Source organism: Eptesicus fuscus, chromosome 22 (assembly GCF_027574615.1).
Source record: "Eptesicus fuscus isolate TK198812 chromosome 22, DD_ASM_mEF_20220401, whole genome shotgun sequence".
Taxonomy (NCBI): domain Eukaryota; kingdom Metazoa; phylum Chordata; class Mammalia; order Chiroptera; family Vespertilionidae; genus Eptesicus; species Eptesicus fuscus.
In genome coordinates this window covers 44,448,480-44,475,787 of record NC_072494.1, presented here as the reverse complement: position 1 = coordinate 44,475,787, position 27,308 = coordinate 44,448,480, and the positions used below count along the sequence as shown (strand labels likewise).

At 60.6% G+C, this 27,308-nt stretch overlaps 3 protein-coding genes across 12 annotated transcripts in view; all 3 read right to left on the bottom strand.

Annotated features, from left to right (window-relative positions):
* Nucleotides 1-557, bottom strand: part of F11R (F11 receptor) — a 72,900-nt gene extending 72,343 nt beyond the window's left edge. The window contains exon 1 of one of the 4 annotated variants that reach the window (XM_054712179.1): nt 382-557. In XM_054712179.1, coding sequence (XP_054568154.1) covers nt 382-442 — 61 coding nt within the window. In that variant the 5' untranslated portion in view covers nt 443-557. Of the gene's footprint in view, nt 1-136; nt 228-381 lie in introns of those variants that run through there. The other 3 variants (XM_028127746.2, XM_054712181.1, XM_054712182.1) reach the window with 3 other exon arrangements.
* Nucleotides 558-6,879: 6,322 nt separating this feature from the next.
* On the bottom strand, nt 6,880-12,355 carry USF1 (upstream transcription factor 1). Of its 6 annotated transcripts, none has more exons than XM_054711418.1 (11): nt 12,144-12,274; nt 10,328-10,419; nt 9,946-9,995; nt 9,677-9,792; nt 9,269-9,370; nt 8,886-9,081; nt 8,306-8,393; nt 8,133-8,191; nt 7,898-7,992; nt 7,616-7,744; nt 6,880-7,459 (listed from the first exon to the last, which is right to left on the bottom strand). In XM_054711418.1, the coding sequence occupies exons 1-11, from the start codon at nt 12,198-12,200 to the stop codon at nt 7,370-7,372; spliced, it is 1,074 nt and encodes a 357-aa protein (XP_054567393.1). In that variant the 5' UTR covers nt 12,201-12,274; the 3' UTR covers nt 6,880-7,369. The 6 variants fall into 6 exon arrangements, with proteins under 6 accessions (XP_054567393.1, XP_054567394.1, XP_054567395.1 ...); XM_054711419.1 differs by having other exon boundaries at nt 10,328-10,456; nt 12,144-12,209; XM_054711420.1 differs by lacking the exon at nt 12,144-12,274 and adding an exon at nt 11,660-11,994 and having other exon boundaries at nt 10,328-10,456.
* A 690-nt stretch (nt 12,356-13,045) lies between these two features.
* On the bottom strand, nt 13,046-27,078 carry ARHGAP30 (Rho GTPase activating protein 30). 2 transcript variants are annotated; one of them, XM_054711417.1, is made up of 12 exons: nt 26,723-27,078; nt 22,611-22,713; nt 19,424-19,568; nt 18,897-18,979; nt 18,656-18,763; nt 18,071-18,198; nt 17,474-17,645; nt 17,299-17,402; nt 17,145-17,222; nt 16,390-16,779; nt 15,359-15,615; nt 13,046-15,276 (listed from the first exon to the last, which is right to left on the bottom strand). In XM_054711417.1, the coding sequence occupies exons 1-12, from the start codon at nt 26,817-26,819 to the stop codon at nt 13,699-13,701; spliced, it is 3,243 nt and encodes a 1,080-aa protein (XP_054567392.1). In that variant the 5' UTR covers nt 26,820-27,078; the 3' UTR covers nt 13,046-13,698. The 2 variants fall into 2 exon arrangements, with proteins under 2 accessions (XP_054567392.1, XP_008151289.2); XM_008153067.3 differs by having other exon boundaries at nt 16,390-16,773.
* Nucleotides 27,079-27,308: the final 230 nt, after the last annotated feature.

Below are 27,308 nucleotides of genomic sequence, written 5' to 3'. Positions count from 1 at the left end.
CTCCCGAGCCCGGGGGCCAGGGGCTCTCCGGCCGCCGCCCCAGGAGTCCTGGGGTCCCTTCGGGAGCGGGGCTCGCGGCTGCGGGTCGGGATTGCGGGGGGCCCTCCCCGGGGGCACGTGGAGGCAGGACCCTCACCTGGGTCAGGACGGGGAGGGGACCCGACCCCCATTACTCCCCACCGGCGAGTGTCAGGGAGGGGAGCCGACCGCGCCGCACGGAGGGAGGGAGGCGGGGAAGGCAGGGCGCGCCGGGCGTGGAAACGCCGCGGAGGGCGAGGCCGGCAGGTTCGGGCCCGTCCCGGCTGCGGGCAGGGCCGTGAGGGCGGCGCGCTCCCACCTCGGTCCCGACCCACCGACCCTTCCCGAAATTCGCGAACTTACACAGGATCACGGACGCGAAGAGAAGCAACTCTTTCCTCCCGACTTTCGCCTTCGAATCCATCACGATCAGGAGCCCGACGCGAAAGCGGCCGCCGCGCCCGGGACAGACCCAGCCGCGCGCCAAGCTTGGCCCAGGTCGCGCCGCGGCCCGTCCCCCAGAAGCCGATTGGCTGGGGCCACGCCCCTTCGCGTTGCGATTGGCAGAGGCAGCCGCCGCTCCGCTGAGTGACTTGCCGCCGCCAGGTGCAGTCCCGTCCACGACCACACCCCAGAGGCGGGGCGCCCTCCCAGCCCGAGGTGCCGATTGGCCGGGAGCCTGCCGCGCAGGGAGACCAGGCCCCACCTTCCTCAGGTGCGCACCTGCCTGGGCGGCCTCCGGAAGTGAGGTCTCTGGCTGGCTGGGTGCCCAGCTGGCGCCGCGGGTGGGGAATACCTGGAAGGGCAGGTAGGGAAGCTAGAGGCCGGGCCTGGCGTTGTTTCTTGGTGGTGGTTTGAATGGAAATGACGGGGGCTATAGAAACCGTGGTCGCATCCTTAGCAAATGAAAACCGCATACTGGATGCGGGAGGTGGGGGCTGAGGACCAGGAGAGCAGTGATACCACCCTCAAACCCTGTTCCTCCGTGCACCCCTCGGCAGCACTCACTTGAGAACCTCGCAGACAAGAGGGGAAGTGGGGAAAGCAGAATTACATTTTCTCGAGAACCTGAAGCATATATACACCAAATACTCCAAGTAATACAAACTGACCTACAGATAATTCTATCAATATCACGGATATGTCCTTGAACGCGTGTGGTGTGTCCGAAGAGCCCTCCCTGCTCAGCCGCTGGCTCCACTCACCTGACCTCTGAGCCAGGAGGCCACCCTGCCATTCCTCACATGCTTGGGTTGCAGGCTCGATCCCCCGAGTAGGGCGTGCAGGAGGCAATCACTGATTCTCTCTCATCATTGATGTGTTTCTCTCTCTCCCTCTCTCTTCCTCTCTGAAATCAATCCTATATAATAATCTACACTAATAAAAGAGAAAGATGCAAATTGACCGTACCTCCGTGACGCACACCAGCCAATCAGGAGTATGCAAATTAACCCAACAAAATGGCGGGTTAATTTGCATATGCAGGCACGGAGCGAAGCCTGAAGGCTGAAGACTGAAGGCTCCGCTGTGGCCTGAGCCAAGCCTGAAGGCTGAAGGCTTGGCTCCACTTTGGCCTGGGTCCCAGGTGCCGGAGGAAAACTGGTACCAGCAGCCAGGGGAAGGAAGGCCTATTGCACGAATCTTCGTGCAACGGGCCTCTAGTCCTATATAATAAAAGCCTAATAGGAAAATTGACCAAATGGTGGAGCGATAGGTCGCTATGATGCACACTGACCACCAGGGGGCAAACGCTCAACACAGGAGCCGCCCACAGACCCCAGGCCAGCCAAGGCAGGTGCCAGTGTCCCCCACCCCCTGCCCCATTGCCCCACAGATCCACCCTGATTGCAGGCCAGGCCTAGGGACCCTACCTGTGCACAAATTTTAGGCACCAGGCCTCTAGTAAAAATATATTTTTTTAAAAATGAGAGCCCTATATTTCAGAATTATTTTCTTATTGGAACCAATAGTTGAAATAGGTTGTGGTTGGGTTTGTGGGTTTTTTTAAAGTAACTTGCAGTGACCATTAAGCAGTGCTGAGTCGAAACAACCTCAGAACTGACTCGGAGCCTTCACTCTTTATAGAACTTGCTACCATTTGTGAGTAGTGCTCTCAATTTCTTCCTTTGTACCGCCCCCCGGGAATTACTAAACACCTCAATACAAATTCAGTATTTATTGAGTTCCTCCTATATGTCAAGTTCTGGTTTAATCGTTGGTCAAATAAAAATGAAATGAAGCTCAGTCTGAAGGGGAAGAGCCTTGCAAGTTATAACCCGGTCCAAGTGCTGCCATGGAGGGTGTGCCTTGCCCACCATTCTCCTGTTTCTTGCGTCCTGATTATTTTTCTCCTTCAGTTTAAAAGCCCTCTGGATGAGGCAGCAAATACATTCCTCCCGTTCTTGTGACACTCAGAGTGGTCCCTAAGAGACTGGAAGCTTCCCCAACAGGGGAAATGGTGAGTGAAGCCGGACCAGGAAGTAGGGAGGTCGACTTCAGCCACTGCAGGGAGCAGGCACTGAGCGGTAACTTTGGAAAGGCAGCTGGCTCCAGAGCCAGACTGCAGATTGCTCAATGGGCCAGGCTTAGGCCTGTGCTTGAGTCACTAGGCAACAGAGAGCTATTGTGAATTATCAACTCTGATAAGATAAAAATCTATATAAATAAAAGCCTAATATGCTAAGTATCCATCTGACAGTTTGACCAGTTGCTATGACACGCACTGACCACCAGGGGACAGAGGCTCCAACCAGTAGGTTAATTTGCTGCTGGGCTCCGGCTGATGGGGACTGGGCAAGATGGGCCAGACACGCCCTGGATGAATCCGTGCACCAGGCCAGTTTTGCTCGATCCCTACAGGCCGGGCCTCTGGTGTTCTTATAAGATTGCTCAGGCAGTGATGTGTTAGAAAGGCCAAATGAGAAGATTCTGAAAGTCAGAAGGCTACTGAGAACTCGTGTTTGAGGCCCCGCAGGTCAGGAGATGAAACCAGTCCCCTTTTGAGGAGCTCACAGCATACTGGGAGAGAGAAAAATGTGAGGGAGTAGCTGTGAGGACACAGGTATACTGTCAACACAAACCTGGGGGAGATAACGTTTGTTGAGAGGGAGGCGTCTATGTGGTTTGAAAAGGAAAACAGAAGTCAAGGGAGGACACACAGCCAGTCAGCGCTGGCTCCGCACTCACCTGATGACGCAGCTCCAAGGAAAGGGAGAGAACTGCAAAGGGTAAGGTAATTAATTGGTTGGAAAAGCCTATCAAGATTATGAACCAGACCTGGCTGGGTTGCTCGGTGGTTAGAGTCCTGGCCCACAGACTGAGGCGTCGGGGTTTCAATTCTGGTCAAGGACACTAACCAGTCTGAAAACCAAAAGCATTTGGGTATTTGGGGAAAGAGAAACACACCTCTTTGCCAGACCCAGGCTAGACTCTCTCACCTATTTCAACTGTGTCTCCAGACCCAACCATGTCCGGCTAAGCTCAGGCGGGACTTGGCTGATTACCCAGAGTGGGACAGCTCTGTGGCCGAGGAGGCGGGAGCTTAGATGAACGGAAGATTTTACAGTGGGTGCAGTGTAAGTGGTGAGGTTAGATAGGAGGGCAGAAGGAAGAAGATAGAAAGGAAAGGAATGCAAGATCTGAAAGAATTTCTCCAGAGACTTGATAAATCAGAAAATCGGGTCCATCTCTCACCCGACTTCCTCTTCCACAAGTAAAGGAATAACACTTTAAGAAGCATAAGGGCCCTAACCGGTTTGGCTTAGTGGATAGAGCATCGGCCTATGGACTGAAGGGTCCCAGGTTCGATTCTGGTCAAGGGCATGTACCTTGGTTGAAGGCACATCCCCAGTAGGAGGTGTTCAGGAGGCAGCTGGTTGATGTTTCTCTCATCAATGTTCCTAACTCTCTATCCCTCTCCCTTCCTCTCTGTAAAAATGTATTAAAAAAAAAAAAAAAAAAGGAAGCGCCGAAACCGGTTTGGCTCAGTGGATAGAGCGTCAGCCTGTGGACTGAGAGGTCCCGGGTTCGATTCCGGTCAAGGGCATGTACCTTGGTTGCAGGCACATTCCCAGTGGGGGGTGTGCAGGAGGAGGCTGATCAATGTTTCTCTCTCATCGATGTCTCTAACTCTCTATCTCTCTCCCTTCCTCTCTGTAAAAAAATCAATAAAATATATTAAAAAAAAAAAAAAAAAAGGAAGTAAAGTGTAAGGCCTTGGCCAATGCGGCTCAGGTGGATGGGTGTCATTCCAGTTCCCAGTCAGGGCACATGCCCAGGCTGCAGGTTTGATCCGGTGTCTGGCTCTCACAATTGATGTTTCTCTCTCTACCTCTTCCTCTTTAACAAAACCTTTCAAACTTAAGTCAAAACTCTTCCATTATTATATTTAAAAGGATACACAGCAAATGATCACCATGCAAGAGGGAAGTTATACACCTGCCCTATAGTGTTGAATTTTGCCTCAGTAAACATTTTCATTGTTTTTAACAAGTAAAATTTTGTTAAATCCAGTGTGGGATCGGAGAACAACGTTGATAAAAAGTGGGACCTGACCCTGGCTGGGTGGCTCAATTGGTTGGAGTGCCGTTTCATACACCTAAAACGTTTCAGGTTCGATTCCCAGTCAGAGCACATACCTGGGTTTGTGGGTTGGATCCCTGGTCAAGGCACATTTGGGAGGCAACCAATTGATGTTTTTTTCTCTCTCTCCCTTCCTCTCTCTAAAATCAATAAACATATCCGCTGGTGAGAATTAAAAAAACAAAACAAACAAACCTGGGGCCTTTTTGGTGGCATCGAAGGAGCCTCACACCTGTATGTGTTGGGCGCTTCTGTGGATGGCATTCAGCCCTTGCCCCGCTGCTGGTACCAGGGGCCTGAAGGTCTAGAGCGCACTTCATCATGGCACACATCAACTATCGAGACCCTACCGCACACCAAACAGACTATACATTTTGCAGATCTGATAAAAAAAAGAAGTATAATTTTGATTCACTCACACCAGACAGCTATTGTTACGTTGGCTGTTGTCATTTTTTTATCTGACAATCTAAGGGAAAAGGGTCCTGCCCCTGACTAGTCAGGTACTGCTTATTCTCATGGCACCGGGTTGAAAATAGGTGGTCTAGAGCAAAGGTAGGCAAACCTCCTAGAAAGAACGAGATAGTAACCACGTTAGGTTCTGAAGGACACATAGTTACAAACATCTGCTGTTTTTATAGAAAAGCAGCCACAGGCAGTATGTAGGTGAGCGGCCACGGCGGCCGGGCTCAGGCTGGGACCTCTAACCAGAGCAGTGGTTCTCTCCTGACGCAGAGGGGACCCACTTGAGGGGCTCACTTGGGGGTTCCAGAGATTCCAAATCTAGGATCGGGCCCAAGCTTCCCCCCGCACACCCCCCCCCCCCCCCCAGCTCTTAGGTGATTGTGATGTGCATTCTGGACTGAAAACAATTTTTCTAGAAAGAGAACTGTGGTCTTAGGAAATTGCTGGAGGTGGGGGGTGAGAGTGGAGGGGTGGGGAAGGAGGTGAATACTGGAAGAATGACCCAGGGCTGAACTGAGGTCTACGGAACTGTTTTCAATAGAACTGAAACATTGAATGCGTCCAATGCTGCGATCAGATGCGCAGCATTACAAGGCCTTGCGCCCCGCCTCCTGGAGCAGCTCTGGGGCGGACCCCACCTTCTCCCCAGCCTCCGGTAGGAGCCGGAGCCACTCCCTATAGTCTCCTGGAGTGAGCACAGCCGGGCAGGCCCAATTATGGCCCAGCAGCACCCCACCTCCCCCAGCCCCTCTGTGTCCAAGCCCCAGCCCCGCTGGCCCCTTTGACAGAGGGAGGTCCGCAGCTCCCAGCCCAGCTTCTCCGCGGACAACAGAGCCGGGAAGGCCGCAGGGTCCATCCGCAGGGCACGTTCCCACTCAGACACTGGAAGGGGGGCTGGACTTGGGGGGGGGGGGGCGTTGGCTGCTGGCAACCTCAAGTTCAGAGGCTGGGCCTGGAGGACTGGGTCCCCAAGGAGCCCCAAAACAGCCCCTCGTGGCACCACCCCAACCTCGAGGATAAGATACGCCCAGCTGAGCGGGAATCCAGGACTGACGTCCAGCAGGACTGGGGCCACAGCCCGGGGATCAGGCCTGGGGAGGGGGTGTAGCCCTTTCCCACCAGGTCACCCACATGGGAGGGCCGGCTCCCCCGCCAGGACCCACCTCAACCAGCCCCTCTCGGGGAGGCTGGGGGGCGGGGCGGGAATTCAGGACCCCGTACTGGGCCTCCCCACGCCTCTTAGCTGAGACCCCCTGGGTCCGCAACCGGCGGGCGCCCCCTCCAAATCCCGTATCCAGGATGAGCGCCCCGGGGATGGTTCCCGCAGCCGCCTCCTCCCGAGACCTCACATCGACAAGCCCGGCCGGCCCTTGGCCAGGAGCGAGCGGGGCTCCGGGAGCCACTGTGGGCACGGCCGGGGGGGGGGGGGGGGACGGGGGGGGGGGGGGGACAGAAGCCTGGGGACCGGCCCCCGCGGCGCCCCTTCCTGCCGCCCTCCCCCTTCTCCCTCTTCCGGCGCGAGACTCCTCTCCGGGCCCGCGCGCTCCAGGGTCCAGGAGGGCACGACGCGGCCCCACGGCCCATGGCGCTTGCCCGGCAGCGAGCTGCAGGGACGCAGCCCGCCTCCCGCCCTCCGGGAGCAGACCGGAACCGGAAGCGAGGTCCCGCCTCCCGCCCCGCCCCCGAGCACCTGCCCTAGAAACCCGTGGGTCTGTCCCAGGACTGCGCTGGCCTCCGGAGCAAGCAGCACTGGTGCAAGCGCAGTGTGCCCCTCCGTCCGCCCTGGGGCCCACAAAGGACAGACAGGAGTCGATCGCGGCTCTGAACACTTTATCTTGGAAACAAAAGAAAAAGGGGGAACCGTCCCCACAAGGGGGAAGGCCCACGTGGGCCCTGCCTATGGTTCTCCCCGGACGTCTGCGTAAGTCTCAGCCGCTGCCCAACCTTCTGGGGCAGCGGCCACTGCTCCTTCCCCCACGTCTTGCTGAAGCCTGTCCCCTGGCGTCCTCAGGTGCACCCCTGAGCTCCAGGGAAAGGGGGAACCGCGAAAGCCCCGAGTCCGGGGCAGCCAGGTGTCACATCAGCAGGCACCAGGCAGGCCCACTGGGTGTGTCCAGCATCCAGCACGGACACCGAGTGTGCACCGGGCTGTCTGCCAGTGCCCCTCCGTGTTTCACACCCTGCAGGCTGCTGCCCGACACACCCTCTGAGCCTCCCAGTCTCGTGCCAGAAGTGGGCAGGGCAGGGAAGGCACGGCACGGGAGCCGCTGCTCCAGGCTTCCTGCCGCTCCGCCACAGGGAGCCGTCAGCTGCTGTCGCTCTTGATGACCACCTCCACGCCGTGGTGCCGCAGCTGGGCGCGGAGCAGCAGGTTCTTGTTCTTGAGGTCCTCCACCTGCAGAAGGAGCAGAGAGGGAACGGTCCCTGAGCCGACTCCCACCTCCGCTGGTGAAGGGGAGGCGACGCCTGTCTATGGAAAGTGAAGTACAGAGTCCCAACAGGGCTCAGCGGCTTCGGGGTCCGAGAGGGCTCCCTGGGACAGGAGGCTGACCTGCTGGCGAAGCACTTCGTTGTCCAGCTGCAGCTGGTCCAGCCCTTGCAGCTCCTCAGACAGCCGGTGGTTGCTCTGCCGCAGCTCCTGGATGTAATCGCAGGCTTTGGAGAGAATCCCACCTTTACTCTGCAGGAAGAGCCAACAGAACGAGGGCCGGGCTGTGAGATACTTTCCCGCAGCAGTTCCCTCTCGGCATTCCTTTCCCCCAAGAAACCTCAGAGGAAAGGGCGACTACTGCGTGCGGCCCGGGACACAGGCGCCTGCGGCCCAGGGCCTGACCTGGCCTGACTTGGTGCTCTCCATGGAGCAGTCGGGGATGATCTTGGACAGCTGCACAATCCAGTTGTTGATCTTGTCCCGGCGGCGCCGCTCCACTGTGGGAACAGTGAGGACAAGGTGACTCAGCCCACGCTCGCCACAGGCCCAGGAAGTTACCCGACTTTTCCCCTCCGACACCACCGCTGTCCGCAATCCCACCAGGCAGCTCCTAGCATCACCCCCCGACCGCACCCACCTTCATTATGCTGAGCCCTGCGTTTCTCATCCCGAGTCGTCCGGGGAGCTTCTGACTTCCTGACCACGGAGCCCAGGGCAGCCAAGTGATGAAGGTCAAAAAGTCAGACTGGCACTTGGGGTAGGTAATCACACAAGATCTGGCACTCGTACAGGAGGAACAGGGCTACTCACGGGGAGTAAGGGTGGGTCCTGGGGGCAATGGAGCGCTGGCTTCCTCCTTGCAGCACTTCTTGTGGTGACATCATCACGAAGAACTGACCTGGGAGGGTTCGGGTAGGTCGTCAGCGCATGGAACTAAGAACCTCAGCGAGCTCTGAGGCCAAGGCCCTGGGACCCTCCTCTAAGAATGGCAAACTTCTGCCGGCCAGTGTGGCTCAGTGGTTGAGCGTTAACCTATAAACCATGAGATCAGTTTGATTCCAGGTCAGGGCACATGCCTGGGTTTTGGGCTCAATCTCCAGGATGGGGCATGCAGGAGACAGCCAATCAATGATTCTCTCTCATCATTGATATTTCTCTCTCTTCTGTCCCTCTCCCTTTCCCTTCCTCTCTGAAATCAATAATTTTTAAATAATAAGTAAAAATAAAAAGGGCAGAAAAAAGACAATAAACAAACAAACAAACAAATAATCAAAAAGGACAAACTTCCTCCTGCTGAGGGCAGCCTAGCAACCAGGGACCCCTGCCCACTGCCCCAGCATGTCCCACTGTCCACCCTACCCTGCAGCCGGCGCCTCACACAGCATCTCACCGGTGCCAGGAGGGGTGGCCTGTCCCAGCAGTGCCTCCGAGCCCTGGGTGGTGACAACAGCCGCTGCACTCCCTGCCGTGGTCCCTGCCGCCCCGTCGCCCACAGCAGTGCCAGGGAAGTAAGCATAGTGTGTCTCCGCGGCCGTCCCCTCCGTGTCAACTGCATCGTCGCTGGTGAACGCACCCTGGATCACCGCCTGGAAGGGACCAAGAGGACAGAGTCCAGTGACCATCAGATCCTCCCCAGGGAACTCTCTGCTGCTGCTAACCCTGAGGGGAGGGGGGAGAGTCCAGAGTGCCTGTGGACAGAGCGCGAGATGCCTCACACCCCACTCCTTCCCTGCCTCATCTCCCTCTAGAGTTCTAGCCCCTCCCCTCCCGTACCTGGGTCATGGACTGAGTGGCAGGGTAGCCGCTGATGGCACCAGTCCCCTCGGTCTGGCCATCCAGCTGCCCCTCAGACACCTGGATCACCCTGTACATCACCTAGAAGCAGGGAGGAAAGGGGAAGGAGAAGAGAGGACAAGAGAGTAAGTGCTAGGGCTCCAGGGCCCCTTACAAAGTGTCTCCTAGACAGGCCCCCAAGTCCTTCAGAGACACGACCCAGCTGCTCCCCGTCTATCCCCATATGGAGGTTTCAAAATAGCCCTACTCCATACCTACCTCTCTTCCAAATCCAACCCCCACAGTCCACATGGTCCCTCATCCTCCAAGCCAGGTCTCCACACGACAGGCTCTAGGACCTCCCTCTGCCCAGCCCAGGTAGCACCTGCAGCACCTGCCCTCCTTTACCTGGCCCCCATTCTCAGCTCGGAAGACGTACTTGACGTTGGGGTCGGGGAAGGTGGCAGATGACTGGATGCTGGCAATAGCCACACTGGTCGGGTCCTCCCCAGTTGCCACGGCACCTGGATTCAAGGAGCAAGAAGAATCTGTGTGTTGTCGCCTTTCTCCCCATTTCACTAGCCTGTCGTCAGAGGAAAGGTGCGCAGACGGCCCACAGAGAGGGGAAGGCCATGATGGGCTCTTGGTCCCAGCTCACTTCTCTTTCTACCACTCACCTTCCTGGATCTGCACTGTCCCCTCTTCCGTTTCAGCTGTTTTCTGCTGCCTGTTTGTGAAGGGACCAAGGGTTAGGATAAGGGAACAAGTGCATGGAAAGCTCACCGGCATTCCCAACAGACACTAGGCTAGCCTGGAATGTGCTGTTTCTTATGGACACGGACACTGAGCTAGCACTGAGCAGGCAGCACCCACCCAATGCGAAGAACAGCACCACGAGGCAGGGAGCAGTGCCTGCGTTTCACAGACAGGAAACCAAGTCACACAGCCACAAGTGCTCCAGGAGATGGGCCTGCATCGGGCCTGCCTGACTCCAGAGCCAGCACCTTCTCCCAGCTCCCAGCTCCCAGCTCCCAGCCACACCCCCTCGTCTTCACTCACCCCTTCATCTCTCTGTGAGGCGGCACATCCAAGGAACGGGCCTTCTTTGGAAGTCTCCTTATCTCCTGCCTCACTGGCCTGAGTGGTAAGTCCTGGCAGAAATCAGGAGTTTGCAGTGACCCTAGGAAACTGAACAGCCCCCATATTAAAACAGGCTCCATGAAGACACAGCCAGGAACGTAGCCCCATTTCTGAGGGGACACTCCGTGTCCTCTACCCTGATGCTGAGGAACGGCTGCAAGTGACTGAGAAAGCGGCTCCACTGACAGCCCCCCTCGCCTCCAGCAGCGCTCACTCCTGGGCCGAGGGAATGACCACACCGAAGCAGGCGGACTGTGATCACAGCTACTGTGACTGCAATGGCTTGGGGACCAGGAAGAGCCATGATAAGAACACCACCTCCAAAACCCACAGGGCTGACTGACCCTGGAACCAAAGGGTCGCCGGGTTGATTCCTGTTCAGGGCACAGGCCCAGGTTGCGGGCTGGATCCCCATTTGGGGGTGTGCAGGAGGCAGCCAATTGATGATGTTCCTCTCATCGCTGTTTCTATCTCTCCTCTCTCTCTCAAGAAAAAAAAATCAATAGAAACATATTTTAAAAAACACAAACAAAACCACAGGACCACTGACGCTGATGCCTCTTCCAAGTGCTCAGCCGCACGCTGAGCCCAGTGCCGACCAATTCCTGTTCTCAGATCCAGGAAGGAGAACCCAGCAGCCCATGGCCCTGGGAAAACCCCCCAAACGACCATAAACACCAGACTTGGCCTTTGAGACCCGTTACAGTGACAGGCTCTTGTTCCGGTGTCCAGATGCCTGATGTTGCTCAAGGCCCGAAAGCACAAGTGCAGCCTCTTAAAGCCAACGTATCCCCTCCCGCCCCCGTGTCTTGTTCACAAAGCGTAGAACGACACAGTTGCCAAAATGTTGCCACAACTCCAAATCCAAGGAGGGAGGAAACTCCAGGCCGGGCTCTTAAGGGAAGAGGCACCCCGAGGTGCCCGCCGCGGGCCCGACACCCACGGGGGGGGGGGGGGGGTCGGGCAGGAAAACAGCGCGCCGAGCAGACAGACGGCTCCAGAGAAACACAGGGCAAAGCAACGAAATAGTCCCGGCGCGAAAGGGGAAACGTTGTGGTAAATTCTCTCCCCAATGGGTCCCCAAACCTTTCCCATCCAAGGAAAACCTTCAGCGATGAGCCGGGGAAAACCCGGATCCAAGGAAAGTGTTCTCCACAGAAAGGGAACTGAAAGCGAAACCGCGGGAGGAAGCAGCGCTGCACGGAGGTCGTGGTCCCCACGGGGAGGCGCTCGGCGGCCGGGACCACCCACCTGCCCGTCCCGAGCCCGCGCGGGCCGTGCCCCTGGCGCCAGGCGGGCGCGGGACGAGGCGGTGGAGGCGGCGGCGAGGACGGCCTCCGAGGACCCGGCCGCGGTCACCGCGCCTCCGCCGGCGTCCGGAAGCCTTTCCCGGGCGCGCGGAGGGCGCGACGCGGGGACCGGGCCGGCGGCGGCGCGCACGCTCGGCGGGAGGCCCGCGGGCGGTGCTCGGAGGGCACAAAGGGAAGACGACGGAGGCGGGGGGCCGGCGCCCAGCCACGCCGGGAGGGCGCCGCCCGCAGCGGACCACAGGCGCGGCGTTCGGCCCGGCGCGGAGGCGGGACGTGCGGGCCGGAGAGAAAGAGCCCGGCGCGGCCCCTCCCCTGAGCAAAGGCTTCCTCCCGGGCTCCCCGGGCCCGAGAGACGGACACGCCGTCGAGGCTGCCGTTCCTGCCGGCGCAGCCCGCCTGCGGCCCCCGGCCCGTCCTGCACTCACCCGCCTCAGCTGCCGCCTCTCCGGGACAGGGCTCCCCTCCGTCTTCGGGGGCTCCATGGGCAGCTGCGCATGCGCGCCCGGCCGGCAGCCATGCTGGTGCGGGGCGGAAGTGGCCCCGCGACCCTCCCGCCCGCTCCGCCTCTGAGCGCCTCCCTTCCGGCCGCTCCACCTGGACGGGGGTTGAAAGGTGCGGCTTCCCGGGACCCCAGAAGCGCGACGCTCCTTCTAGGCGCTTCCAGCAGGATGGGAGGAAGAGGCTGACTTGTGCTGCCATCTCCCGGATGGGCGGGCCTTCCTACTGCGTTCCCGGGAGGGAGGGACGCCGGCCGGCGGCGCCATCTTTGATAAGGGCAGGCGTGGAGGCCGCTGGGCGTCAGGCCCCCTCCCCGGAGCGTCTCGGGGCGGCGCCGCGGGCGCACTTCCTTCGCTGCACACCTTTGTGTGCGCGTCCGCCGGCTCTCGCTCCGGACCCGAGGCTTCCAGCGTGCGCGGCGGCTCCCACGAGAGGGACCCCGACCCGCCTGTTCGCAGTCAGCCCACCTGGTGGGTTCGGGAGCGCGATGGCGGGCAGAGGGAGCTGTACAGACCGGTCGCAGGCCTGCCGGGGCCTCCGCAGACGGGGACTCCGTTGGCCTTGGTTTCCTCGGCTGTAAGCGCAGAGCCCGCCTCGCAGAACCGGCAGGGAACGAGCAGAGCCCAGGACGCGGCCCCGCGCCGCTGCGGGCACTTGCGCAAATGTCCGTTCTCTCCCCGTCTCCTGGCCGCCGCGAGCCCAGCTCCGGTTGCCGGCCGCGGGTCCCCACGACCACGCCCGAGCCCGAGCAGCCACCGGCCAGGGTCGGCCGGACGTGCAGCGATGTTACCTGTCCCAGGACGTCAACGAGAATAACGAGGCCGCACGCTGGCCTGTGGCAACACCGCTTTTATTCGGGGAAGCGGCCGGGCTGAGGGGCGCCATTCCCCGCCCTGGAAGAGGAGGGAGTGACTTCCAAGGAGGAAAGAGGCCGAAGAGAAATGGAGGAGACCGCTCGTCCTTCAGGCGTCGGAGGCCGACTGCGGGGGAGCTGGAGGGAGCCAGACCTTCCCACGGACGGGTCTCCGAAGCTCCCCGGACCTGCTTCTCCTGACCTGGGGCTGAGCGGGCCACCGGGTCGGAGAGCGAACCGGACGCCCCAGGAGTGCTCGCGGGCAGGCTCCGCCCTGGCCCTGCCCTCCCCGCCTCCACCCTAGGGGCCTCCGAAGAGGCAGAAACCTCCCCGCCTTCACTCTCCCCGTGGCGAGCCTCTGCGGTGCCTGCCTACCCTTTGGCCAGTGACCTCACTCCCTAGGAACAGGCTCTTGGTGACCTCCTGGGGAGTCTCCTCGGGGACCGGTGCTTTGTGTCTGAGACAAGTTTAGGCAAACCAACCAGACAGGCAGCTTCCCACAGTCAGAAGTCCGAGGGCCCAAGCCTGAAGAGTGGGTGCCGCAGCTGCTCAGGCTGCAGGAGACCGCTGGTCAGGGACCCCGAGACTGAAGACAGCTCACTGCCCCCGTGCCCGTGGTCCGGCCCTACTCATAGGCCCTCCCCTCTTCCAGGGTCAGCCTGTGTTTCAAATGCATATGATCGGCGCTGTGGGGGCAAAAGGGGCTGAGGAGGCTGGGGCTCTCGGGGGGGTAGACTAAACCGACTCCGGGGTTCAGACCCTTCTGTGCCTTCAGGTGGGAGCTCGAGGCAGCTGAGGGGCCGAGGGGAAAGGGCAGGGATCATACTACAGGGAGAGGTTCTGGGGATGAGGCTGCAGTCCTCACTCCCGGCACAGGTCTGGGGCCGCCACGCCCCCAGCGCCTCGGTTCTCTGGCGGTCCCTGGCCAGGGCCACAGCAGCATCGAAGGAAAGGCTGCCTCCATTCCTCCAAGAGGAGCGGGAGGCTCCGGACCCCCGAGCCCTTTCCCCAGGAGTCCCATCCAGCCGGCCAGGCCTTGGGCACGGGGTTGCCGGTGCCACGTGGATCTTGCTACACATCACACTGGGCATCTTGGCAAATTGTGGCTTAGGGGGCACCACCGGCACAGAGCGGACCTGTTGGACCTGAACCAGGGTGGAGGCCAGGCGCATGCCCACGCTGCCAGCCGAGCCGAGGGGACAGGGGCACAGATGGCAGCCCTCTGGACGGAGCTGCCCCTCGGGCTCCATCTCCTCTGGCCGGGGGCGCTGTGGGGCTGCCCGTTGGGTCTCAGAGGCCTGGGCACCGCCCTCTTTGGCATCGTCAACCTCTAGAGACACTACATGCGACCCTTCGAGGAGGACGCCCCCTTCTTGGTGGCCTCCAGCCCTCTGCTCTCCCTCTGCCTCTCCATCCCCGCTCTCCCGCTCCCTGCTGGCCTCCGCTGCTGCTTCTGCGCCGCCTTCACCATCCCCTTGGTCTTCTCTGGCGGCTGGGGCCCTGTTCTCCCTCTGCCCTTTGACTTGATCCTCACCCTCTCCGCCTTCCTCAGCCGCTTGGGTGTGGACAGCGTCCCAGCTCTCGCCAGCAGCTCGCACTTCCTGGGCCCCCTGCTCTGGGTCCCTTCCAGCTTCCACCTGGGCGTCCTCTCCTTCCTCAGCCTCTCCCCGTCTTTCAGTCTCGACTTTCTTCTGGTCGTTGCCTGGCTCTCCTGTTGGCTCCGCACCCTTAGCGCCCTCCAGGCTCTCACCCTCCTGCCGGCCCCTGGACTCTTCCTTGGCCTCTGTCTCCTCCCCACCTCCTTCCCTCAAACTGACCACCAGCTCTTGGCTCACCTCAGCCTCCCCGCCTTCTCCACCTGCCTCTCCAACCTCCACCTTGTTCTCTGGACTTCCCTCAGCCTCCTCCCTGATGTCCCATCTGCTGCCAGGCTCCACCTCCTTGACCTCCTCCACTTGCCAGCATGCCTGCACCCCCTCAGCCTGTCCCGGAGCCTCCAGACTGTCCGGACCCTCCCAGGCCAGGGGTTTGGGCCCCAGAAGAGGACTGAGGTCGTCATAGGCACTCAGGAAGACTTCTTCCCCGTTGTCCTCTGCCTCCGGCCCAGGCCCCGTGGAGGCCGGGGAACAGCAGCTGGGAGCCAGGACAAACTGCGCCTCATCCAGAGACAGGTCATCCAGGGGCGGCTCCACGGAGAACTCCTCCACCTGTGGGCACAGCAGTGCTGAGGACCCGGTCCTGTCTTTCCTCGGGATTCCTCACTACCCAACCCAGCAGGCTGCTCCTTACCTGAGGCCCAGCTCCCAGCAGCTCCTCCAGGTAGCCCATCCCAGGGTCGTCCTCCCCAGGAGAGAAGGCTGCTCCTGCCTTGGCCGCCTCCCCGTCCTCCGCCCCCACCCACTCAGGCTCTGAGCTGCTGGAGTCCTCCAGGAAGGAGAAGGAGTCTTGCACCTCTTGGGACAGGCAGTCCTCCAGGGCAGCGGCCAGGGCTGCTGGGCCAGAGTCGGCCAGGGGGCCTGGGGCTGGACTCGCCTCGGACTTCTCCTCTGTTGGAAGAGGTGGCCCCAGGAACACAAAGGTCAAGGCCAGCCCAGACCCCTCCAGGGTGGCCTTTCCAGCACTGCTACAGGCCCCAGCCCTGACCCCCAGTGGCATCCTTTCAGACCAGCGTTCCACCCCATCAGCTCAGAGCCGCTTGCACTGAGCTCCTACCAGGTGCCAAGCACATGCAACTCGTCTGTTTCCCCACAAAGCACACTGTCACACAGGGTGTGGCCTCCCTGTTACACGTGAGGGACCTGAGACTCGGATGAAGCAGGCTGCCAGGCCACAGGGTGGCAGACACATTTGGTCCCACACGGACTCCACAGCCACGGCCTTCGCCCCTGCCCGACGCTGCCGCCCTCGGGGGTGACGCTGCGGAAGGAGCTCAGAGCAAAGCTCAGACCCGCTCTGCCGCTGACCTGAAGCAGCGCCGGGCTCAGCCAGGCTGGTGCCGCTGCGCCACGCGGAGCCAGCAGGCCTGGCCACACAGATGAGAAGGTGGGGTACCGGGCGCCACATGCCCTTCACATGGCACTTGGCACAGAATGGCCCGTCAGTAGGGTTAGCCGTCCGTCAGCGCTAACGCTGTGACTCGGTGCTTCCTGTCCTTAGTGACCCTGCCTATGTCCCACCACGACCCCACCCTCAGGCGGAGGAGAGACCCTCTTGCCATAGATTTCATGTGAAGGACTGGATTCCCCCACCTTGAACCCCCCGCCCCAGCATCAGACCTCCAGCTGCAGGGTCTAGCCCCCCTCCCTGTCCCGGGTCCTCACCTGGGGGCCCGGGGCCCGGGCAAGGGCCAGAGGCGGGGCTCGGCCGGGGCTGGAGGGCAGGGCACTCCAGGCCGCGGGTGAGCCTGGCCAGGGAGACGTTGGAGATGATGTGCGGAGGCACGCTGAGGATGGAGGTGATGTGCAGCGGCAGGTTGACGTTGTAGGGGTCTGAGATGTGGACGCCGGCGCAGCGCTCGGCCCGGCTGCCGCCCCCAGCACGGGCCGCTGACCGCCCGGCGCGTGGCGTTCCCGGCTCCGAGCTGGTGCTGCCCGGGGCCCCTGCCTCGGGCTCCGGTTCACCTGCTGCCTCTGCAGGGTCATCCTCCAAGCTCTCAGGCGCCCGGGGGCTGGGCCGGGGGCTGCTGGGGACCTCTGCCTCTGCCTCTGCCTCTGCCGGGGAGAGCGGGGAGAGCGCAGCAGCCTCAGCGGCGGCACCGGCACGGAGGACAGCCCGCAGGCACCGCGCCCCTTCCCCGCCACGACCGCACACCTCCCACACCCAGAGGTCACAGGTCGCCCCACACGCCACGGCATCTGCATGTGATGAGGAGATAAACCGCTGTGAGCCTGGCAGCCAGCACTGGCTGGCATATAATATTGCATATTTTTGTGGTGTAGCGATATTAGCTATTTTTGGAACAAACGAGTACACGCACAAGTGCACACACAATGGTCTTATAACACAGTCACCCTCACAGGTGGTCCCACACGCACATGCCAAGGCCCAAGCAGCCCCACCGCACGCGGGCACTCACCGTCTCCGGCCCCGGCCACGGCGCTCAGGGAGTCCATGCTCTTGGCTGGCCGCAGGGTGCCCTTGTCAGCTTTGTCCTCTGCAAGACAGGGGTGTGTAGGGCCTGGGCCGGGCACTCCCACACCAGAGGGCCCCCTACCTCACCCCAAACTTACCCCTGTCCTCAGCCCCCCGTGGGAATTTCCTCTTGGTCTCGTGGCCAGAACGACCCAGATTGAAGATAGACCTCCACTTCCTGACCTTCAAAGACCCTTTCCTCCTGGAGGGAGTGGAGAGGTCAGGGGGGTGGCCTGGAGGTCGGGCCGGGAGGAGGGCGGGAGGGAGCCTTACTTGTGCTCTGTGACCTCAATGATGGTGTGATAGGGCCGGAGCTGCGGGGGGCCGTCGCCAGCCTGCAGGACGCTAGGCAGGTGGTAGGGCAGCGACCTTGGCATCAGGTCCTCGGGGCTGCTCGATGCCCGGAGCCCTGGAAGGGACCGCCATCCACTCTCCAGCTCCCCACCTGGGAAGGGAGGGGAGTCGCCACCGAGAACAGAAGTGAGGGCTCCGGGCACCAGCTCCGTCGCAGCTGCCCGCTCACCAGCTAGGGGTGGACCTGGAGGCCCTGGCCTAGCTCCTCAAGGGCGGGGGGTGAGTCCCAGGGACAAAGGGGGCCAGAGGTCCCAGGACACTGGCCTGTGGGGGAGGGGGATCAACAAGCAGTAGCCACTAGTCTCGGAGCCAGGCGGTGAGCAAGAGACCGTGCTGCCGGCACAGAGCAGGGGCGCCTGCATCTCCAGGCCTCCGCCATGAGCCGTCAGCAACACCGCCCTGAGACTCAGTTTCCTCATCTGCAAAATGGGAGACTGACCCAGATGACCTCCGAGGCCCTGCAGCTCTGCCGGGACTCCCCGGACGCGGTGACATGCTGGGCTGGAGGACACTCACCGGAGAGGGCGGTGTCCCCGAAGAGCCGGTCCACGTGCGTGAGGATGAACTCCACCACGATGGACTGCACACGCACCTCCATGAAGGCTGCTGTCCCATTGAAGCCCGAGGCCTCGATGTCCTTGGACCTGTGCCGAGGGGAGTTATTCTCGCGGCTGAGGCGGGAAATCCCTTACCTGAATCCTCCCTAAAAGTCCCTCACACTTTTCCCTGCGCCCTCAGCCCATCTCCACCTCCTCCCACAGGGTTCCAGCTCAAAGCCACTTCCTCCAGGAAGCCCGAGGCACCCTCTGAACTCCTCTCTGCTCCCGCGCCCACCGGGGCCTGCGTGTCACGGTCCGGAGGCGGCCTCCCTCCCGCAGAGCGCTGCCAGGCCCGGCTCCGCCCAGGCGAGCAAAGCACTGGCTCGGGAACCACTGGGCCAGGCCTGGGCGGAGCTCAGAGGCAGCGTCCACGGGCCGAGCCGCATCCCACTCAGTGAGCGCCGAATCTCTCTGTGCTGCATGGGCTCGGGGACCCCAGTTCCGCTCCAGCCGCCCGCGGCTCCGCCTGCCAGGGTCCCCACGCTGCTCGCACAGCTCGCACCTCAGCAGGTTGGGGGCCCACACGATGGCCAGGTTGCGGGCATGCATGTTGGTCTGGGCACTGAGCGAGGCCATGTGCACCAAGTGGCGCATGAGGAACTCCAGGGTCCTGCAGAGAGGGCCAAGGTCAGGGGTCAGGGGTCAGGGGCAGGCGTAGGACTGGCCGAGAGCAGGAGGGAGGTCTAGGCCCCTGGAAGGACTGGGTGTGGGGCAGGGCTGGGCGTGGGGAGGAGCCTGCGCACCTGTAGTTTGGGATGGGGAGTTCTCGAAGCACCTCTAGGATCTTGACCAAGCGCTCAGGTTCCAGCTGCACTGCCACCGCCTCCTGATTGGGGGAAGGTTCCAGAAGCGGGTCAGTGGCCCAGCCTGCTCTGCTTCCTCCCAGAGCTCTGAGGCAAACTGAGAAACAGCTGCGCTGCCCACGCCAGCCTGGCCCAGATGCACAGGGCAGCAGGGAGAGCTGAGTCGGGGACCCACAGACCTGCAGCAGAATCTTGGCTGTGCCCCTTAATAGCCTTGTGACCTTGAACAACCCACTGCCACTCTGCCTGGCACCCTCCGTGGGTCCTGGTCCCGGAATACCCCCCTTCCCCCCCCACCCCCCTTCCGGGCACCCAGGCCGGAGTGGTTCCAAGGCGCGGGGACGGCTCGGCGCAGTTCAGCGGTGTGGCCGGAGGCACGCCTTTGTGCTCGGGTCTCCGGGTCCTGCTGCTCAATAAACAAACCAGGACCCCCTCAGCCCGCTCGGGCACCCCAGCCTCTAACTCACAGCAAACTTGTCATAGAGGCGGTACGTGAGGAGCGGGTCGGGCAGCTCTCTGAAATAGGCCTTGCACAGTGAGGACACGCAGTGGATGTCTTGGAGGTAAACATCTCGCCGCAGGTCTGGCTTCCGCTCCACCTCAAACTCCTGCCTGGGGGAGGTGCAGAGTGGTCAGGAGTGTGGCGGAGAAATAGGGGAGCTGAGGAGGGCTCCAGACAGGGGTGAGGGGCAACGTGTGTGAGACTTGGAAGGAGCACCGCACAGGGCAGCTGTGAGCAGAATAAGCGGCTCAGTGCGTGCACAGGGTCCACAGCGGGGGTGTGGCTGCAGGCACAGCGATGTGAGGAGGGCGGGGCTGGGACCAATAGAAGTGGGAGGCGGCCTGGCTGTGTCTGGGTACAGAGATGGAAAGGTGGGTGAGTGTAACCTTACATGGAAAGGTACGTGTAAATCTTCATAATCTTGGATATGGCACCAAAAGCACAGGCAACCCAAGAAAAAATAAATTGAACATCAACATTGCACACTTCTGAGCCCTGGTTGGCGTGGCTCAGTGGTTAGAGAATAGGCCTGGCACCAGAGGGTCATGGGTTTTGTTGTGGTTGTCGTTTTATTTTTTTTTATTTTTAATATATTTTATTGATTTTTTACAGAGAAGAAGGGAGAGGGATAGTGAGTTAGAAACATTGATGAGAGAGAAACATCGATCAGCTGCCTCCTGCACACCTCCTACTGGGGATGTGCCCGCAACCAAGGTACATGCCCTTGACCGGAATCGAACCCGGGACCCTTCAGTCCGCAGGTCGACGCTCTATCCACTGAGCCAAACCGGTCAGGGCTATGGTTGTCGTTGTTTTAGTGTATTTTTATTGATTTCAGAGAGGAGGGGAGAGGGAGAGAGAGAGAAACATCAGTGATGAAAGAGAGTCATTGATCGGCTGCCTCTTGCACGCCTCACACTGGGAATCAAACCATGACCTCCTGGTTCATAGTTCAAGCTCAACCATTGAGCCATGATGGATGGGCTGAAGGGTCGCAGGTTTGATTCCCAGTCAAGGGCATGTTCCTGGGTGGCAGGTTCAATCCTCGCCTGCCCTCCCGCCCCTGCCCCCCCTCAGGGTGCGTGTGGGAGGCAACCAATCCACGTCTCTTTCACATCAATGTGTCTCTCTCACATTGACGTTTCTCTCTCTCCTCTCTCTCTGCCCCATCCCCACCCTTCCACTCTCTAAATGTCAATGGAAAAAATATCCTCATTCCTTGGATGAGGATTTTAAAAAGATTACAAACTAGTGCGTGTCAAAGGGCACTGCCGAGAGGGGGCGAGGCCACAGGCTGGGGCTTGCCAGTCAGACTGGGTGAGGGTCTAACATTGAATGAGTGTCCAGAATGTTAAGAACTCTTACAATTCAAAAGACACAACCCACTTAAGCACGGACAGAAGACGTGAGTAGACATTTCTCAGGGAAGATACGCAAACAGCCAATAAGCACAAAGATGCGCAACGGCCCCAGCTGCTGGAGATGCCAGCGCAGGGGAAACGCGCGTCACCGCCGCCGGCCGGCGCTGGGCCCGCCGGGAATGTGAAACGGTGCAACTGCCGGGGAACCGTTTGGTGGCTCCTTTCAAAGTTCAACACAGAGTTGCCACATGACCCGCAATCCCACACTGTAGACACACACAGAGAACTGCGAGCATATGTCAACATACATATGTACATGAATGTCTCTGCACCGTTATAACAGCCAGCAGGCGGAAACAGCCCAAACCGCCATTAACTGATGCGGGAATGAACTCCATGTGGTCAAGCCACACCACGGAATGTCACTCAGCCCAAAAAGGAATGAAGGGCTGGTGCGTGCGGCAGCACACTGAAAACAGGCCACGTGAAAACACACACAAACGTTTACAATTATATGATCCATTTATGTGAAATGGGCCAAATAGAAAACCCACTCAGACAACAGTAGTGGCCGCCAGGGGAGATCCCATGGCCGTGGCTGTGGAGGTGAGAAGATGCTCTGAAATGAGTGGTGATGGCTCACAGCCTGTGACCATATAACAACCACTGAAATGGGCATCTTCCTTTTATTTTTGTAATATGTGTTTTTATTGATTTCAGAGAGGAAGGGAGAGGCAGAGAGAAACATCCATGATGAGGGAGAATCATTGATTGGCTGCCTCCTTCACGCCCCGCCCCCCACTGGGGATTGAGCCCGCAAGCCAGGCATGTGCTCTTGGCCAGAATCGAACCCGGGACCCTTCAGTCCATAGGCCTGCACTCTATCCATTGAGCCAAACCAGCTAGGGCTGAAATGTGAATCTTTTTTTTTTTTTAATATATTTTATTGATTTTTTACAGAGAGGAAGAGAGAGGGATAGAGAGCTAGAAACATCGATGAGAGAGAAACATCGATCAGCTGCCTCCTGCACACCCCCTACTGGGGATGTGCCCGCAACCAAGGTACATGCCCTTGACCGGAATCGAACCTGGGACCCTTGAGTCCGCAGGCCGACACTCTAGCCACTGAGCCAAACCGGTTTCGGCTAAAAAGTGAATCTTTAAGTGGTGAATTTTATGGTAGGAGAATTATACCTATGTTTTAAAATATATTTTTAGTTGATTTCAGAGAGGAAGAGAGAGGGAGAGAGAGAAACATCGATGAGAGAGAATCATTGATTGGCTGCCTCCTGAACACCCCCTACTGGGAATCAAGCCAGCAACCCTGCAACCCAGCCATGCGCCCTGACCAGGAATCATACCGTGACCTGCTTGAGGTCGACGCTCAACTCCTGAGCCACATCAGCCAGGCAACACTGAGTTGTTTTGTTTTGTTTTTAATGTAGATATAGCCAAGCCAGCACATGAACCAGGAGGTCACGGTTTGATTCCCAGTCAGGGCACATGCCCAGGGTAAGGGCTTGATCCCCAGTGGGGGCGTGCAGGAGGCAGCCGATCAATGATTCTCCCATCATTGATGTTTCTCTCTCTCTCTCCCTCTCCCTTCCTCTCTGGAATCAATAAAAATAAATTTTAAAAACCAAAAAGCTGGTGTGTATGTGAGAGTGTGTGTCTGTGCACGTGCTAGCCTGGGCGAGGGAGCGCGGTCTCGGCCTCCCCTGCACAGGCTCTCCTGGAGCCCCGCCCTGACACAGTGCCGGTCTGTGCCTCCGCCCCCACGGCCCGACTCACCGGAGCTTCTGGATGTTGGAGGAGACCCCTGAGAGGCGGTAGATGCCGTCCACCACTCCGTACTCCTCCACGAACTCCGCGCAGCTCCTCAGCACCTGGGGCACTGGGGCGCAGGGCAGACACAGAAACAGGCGTCTCAGGTCAGAGGGCAGCCTCAGGGAGGGTGGGGAGACCGAGGGCAGTGCCCGTGGAATAAAACTTGTCAAGAAGATTCTCACCGGACATCAGCTCTACCCTCCCCACCTCGCCCCCCTGCCTGCCCACCGGGCAGAGCCTCAGCATCACCCAGGTGGGCAGCGATCTGTTTGAAAGTGTGATATAAATGCACTTCCAAGGCCAGTCTTTACTCTTCGTCCCAACCACATGGGACAGGGCTGCCGGGCCGCTGTGACTCTCCCTCGGATATCACCTCTGTCGCAGGAAGGTACACACAGTGACAGGCCTTCAAACCTGTCCGTTCAGGAGAGAAGCTCCTGTGTGCCACGCACTGGGGAGCTAGTCCCCATTTAAAAATATATATATTTTATTGATTTTTTACAGAGAGGAAGGGAGAGGGATAGAGAGTTAGAAACATCGATGAGAGAGAAACATCGACCAGCTGCCTCCTGCACAGCCCCCACAGGGGATGTGCCCGCAACCAAGGTACATGCCCTGGACCGGAATCGAACCTGGGACCCTTCAGTGCGCAGGCCGACACTCTATCCACTGAGCCAAACCGGTTTTGGCACTAGTCCCCATTTTACAGATAGGAAAACTGAGGATCGAAGGACTAGCAAGTAGCCAGTATCACCCAGTTAGAGCCAGGATTGAATTCCATGAGCTCAAAGAGCTGCGCCATGCCTCCCAAGCCCCTGCTACTGGACGGGAAGCATCCTAAGGACAAGATCTCACGTGACCCACCTTGATATTCCTCCTGTATGTGACCCGGTGCCTCCCACGTGGGAAACCCTCGAAACCCCACAATTCCCTGCTTCAAATCCTTTGTTATATACACACCCTGCTCCACCCGTCTTCATGGCTCACCTGACAGACACGGAATAAAATATAAACTATTCAGGTGATCGGTAAGACCCTTCATAACTCGGGTCCAGGCTGCCATCTCAGCCTCAGCGCCAGCCAGTCTCCCGTCAGATCCCTGATCAGCCCTTTGCTGCTCTCTGGACGAGGCTCGGGACCATGTCCTTCCTTGTTATTCCACCATGTTATTCCCTCGCCTGGAAATGCCCTCCCCTATGACTCTGCCTGTGAACTCCTATGCGCTCTTCAAAACACACCTCAAACCCTGCCTCCAATCGCCAGCCCCGGGCGTAGATCTGCGCCGGCTCCCGGCGGCCCACGCCGGTGCTGCGGCACTCACTGCGCCCTGAGGCCCGTCTCTGTCTACCCCTCTGGACAGCAGTCCCCCCCACCCCCACCCCCCGCCCGCCGCGACAGCACAGTGTGGGAACAGCATATGCTCAGTAAATGCTTGTTGAGGACTCAGTTGATTACCAGTTATGATAATTAGTGACACAACACTGAGTCCCATTGGCGGACCCCGGCTCTGTGTCCGAGAGCTGTTCCTCCCACACTCCTGCCTGTCCCTCCTTCGGGGCTTCGGAGACGTGAGCTCGACCACGTGCCCCACGTCAACCCCAGGACGTCAGGCCGCCCCGGCCACATGGGAGCTGGGAAGCAGTCGGCACTACCTTACCTTCCTCTTCCCGTCCCTTCAGCACACTCCCCGCCCCTCGCCTGCTCTCCTGTGAAGGGTTGTGTGTGGGAAGTCAGCTCCCCCAGCGCTTTTGGGAGTGAGTGAGTGGAAGCACGGAATGAAGGAGCTCACACTCCCACCCGTCACCATTCTAAACCCCTCATTGCCCGGCGTCCACACCGTGGCCCCTGCACCTCAGCCCCAGGGCCTGGAGGAGGCCGAGGGCACAGGTGCGGCCTGTGCGGTGCCGCGTGCGTGCGCTGTGCCAGCTCTGGAGAGCGGGGCTTCTTCAAATGCCTCGCCCGTCCCCGCCCCTCCCCGGGCTCCCACCTGTGCCCGCCGGCCCGGCTCCCACCACCCTGAGCACCTGTGCCCGCCGGACGCCAGCCCTCCCTGAATGCAGAGTGACCGGTGGGTTCTCCGCGTCACACCTGCTACTCTGCTCTCGGGGACCTCATGCTGCACCAGGTTGTTGGCTGCCACACGGCTCAGACGGAACCCAGGTCCTTGTCACAGGAACGGCAGCCGAGCAGACAGACCGCCCACCGTCCTCTGTTGATTGTGAGCCTCCAGAGCAGGCCCTTGAGAAGGCACATGGGAGCCCAGGGCGTCAAAGCCACTGAGGAAATGGGTCAAGGAGGTGGGGGAGAAAGGCCAGGGTTGGACAGATGGAGGGGTGCGGAGCCAGAGATCAGAGATGGGGTCCGAGGCACAAATCCAGAGAAGGGAGGGGGGCGGAGTCCACGGCCGGGACAGGCCGCAGCGGAGGGCCTGGAGAAACCTGAGTGAGGTGTCAGAGTTGGGGATCAGGCCCAGCGGGCGTGGCTCAATGGTTGACTGTCAACCCATGAACCAGGAGGTCACGGTTCAATGCCCAGTCAGGGCACATGCCCAGGTTGCAGGCTCGATCCCCGATCCCCAGTCGGGGTGTGCAGGAGGCAGCAGATCTATGTTTCTATCTTTATCCCTCTCCTTCCTCTCTCTCTACAATCAGGGAAAACGTACAAGAAAGCTGGGTGAACAGAGGGCTTGGGGAGGAGGAGCCCCCGGGGCAAAGAGCTGGGAGCAGTGGCCAGATGGACGGCGGGAGGGCCGGCGGGACGGATGGCGTAGGGGCCAAGCGAGCGTCACTGGGGGAAGGAGCAGCGCGGCCCCACGGGGGCTTCCTTCCTGTGGGGTCCTGGGCTGGAGCACCCCCAGCAGGGTGTCTCCCCTTCACTCCCACTATCTGCCGGCCGGGCCCAGCCTCGCTGCCACTCTGGCGCCAAACCGCGCCTCCTGAGGGCTCAGGTGGGTCCTGCGAGGGCCAGGGCCCTCCTCTCACCCTCCGGAGGCACTGAGATCCGACCCAGCACCCAGATGCTGTCCTTCCCAAGAACATGCTCCCCAACCCGCTGAAAACGCAGACAGAGGCTCCCGGGCGTGGGGTCTGTGCTGGAGGCGGGGGGTGGCGGGGCCCCAGGGGGCGGACAGCGCCAGGAGGAGGAGGCGGCACTGGGTTTGCAGAGAACTGGGGGGAGGATCGCCAGCCCGTTCCTCGCGGGCCCTGGGCCCAGAGCCTCCTTCTCCAGACAAACCCCGATCGAGGGCCGGCCGTGCCCTGGCGAGGAGAAAGGCCAGGGAGCCGCCCGCTGCTCTGCACTCCTCCTTGGGGCCCGGCTGTACCGAGGCCGAGCCTGGGCTGAGGCCTCTGGGGGAGAAAAGGGGAAGAGGTGTCTGGGGATGCGGGCGGCCCTGAGCAGGAAGCCAGCAGGAACCAGGGCCCTCCCTGCACTGCAGGGGCCACTGCGCCGAGCAGAGAAGGGCAAAGAGGAAATGACAGATTGGGGCGGGGGTGGGGGGGGTCTCTGGGAGGAGCTGGACCTGCCAAAAACAGGCCGGGCGGGGCAGCCAGGACACCTGCGCTCAATCTCAATCACACAGAAACGCAGCTGCTCCTGGGAGCAGAGGGAGCCGAGTCCCCATCCTGCTGTCCCCAGGCCCCGGGGCCTCAGGGAGAGGCGGCTGGCAAGCTCTGGGACAATCCCCACCCCCTCCTCTGCCCTTCACCCCTCTTCAGACCAGGCCTCAGGCTGCCTCGTTCTCTGGCGTCCCCATGTCCACGGCCTCCCCTGCCCTCCCCTTTGCACAAAGGGACCAGGAGGGTCCCAGAGAACGGGGGCTGTCCCCCCGGGACCCTCACTGGGGCCCAGCCAGGCTGGAAGGGCACTCTCCTCACCAGGACCCACCCCGAGTGCCTCCCGCGGCTCGCCCAGCCCTCGCCCAGCCCTCCCTTCAGACCCAAGGACCCGCCATTGCCCCCCGAGGGCCCTGCCTTCTTCACGAAACTTCCTGCCTCGCCGGCCCCTCTCCTGGGAGCACCCAGCCCCTCCCTGCGAGCAGCTCTGCCCGCTGAGCCGCCCGCCGCAGCCCGCCTTACCCTCCTGGCCCGAGTGCCGCAGGTGGTCCTGCAGGTCACACCCGAACACCCGCTCCTTCGAGCCGCCCTTCTTCTTGCCTCTCTGCCGAGCCTTCATGGCTGGAGCCCAGGCCTCCGGCCCAGCCGCCTCCGGCCCCCAAACCTTTGGCCTATGGGTTCCCCACAAAAGTCCTAGCCAGCCTGCGGGCTTGACCCAGCCCCAGGGGGCGGGCTCGGAGTTGGGGTGGAGGGCGGCCCGGGCAGCAGCTCCTGCCTCGGGGCTCCGGCCCGAGGAAGTGGCGGCGGAAGAGGAAGCTGCCAGGACCCTGACACCAAACTGTCTCGTGGCCGACCTGGCACTCGCCCCTCCAGCTCGGCCCGAGGGCAGGAAGCAGTGCAGCGCCCCAAACCCGCTTCCTGTCAGAGCATCTCTGCAACCACAGGGCGGGGCGGGGGCGGTAGCTGACACTCACCTCCTCACACGTTGCCGGGCTTGGCCCATTGGTCGCGGGAGGTGATGTCAGAGGCCTGGGCGAGTGTGCGGCTGGGCGAGAGCAGGTGACTGGCACTGAGAGCCCAGGGTGCTGGGCCCCCGGTGGAGACCCGA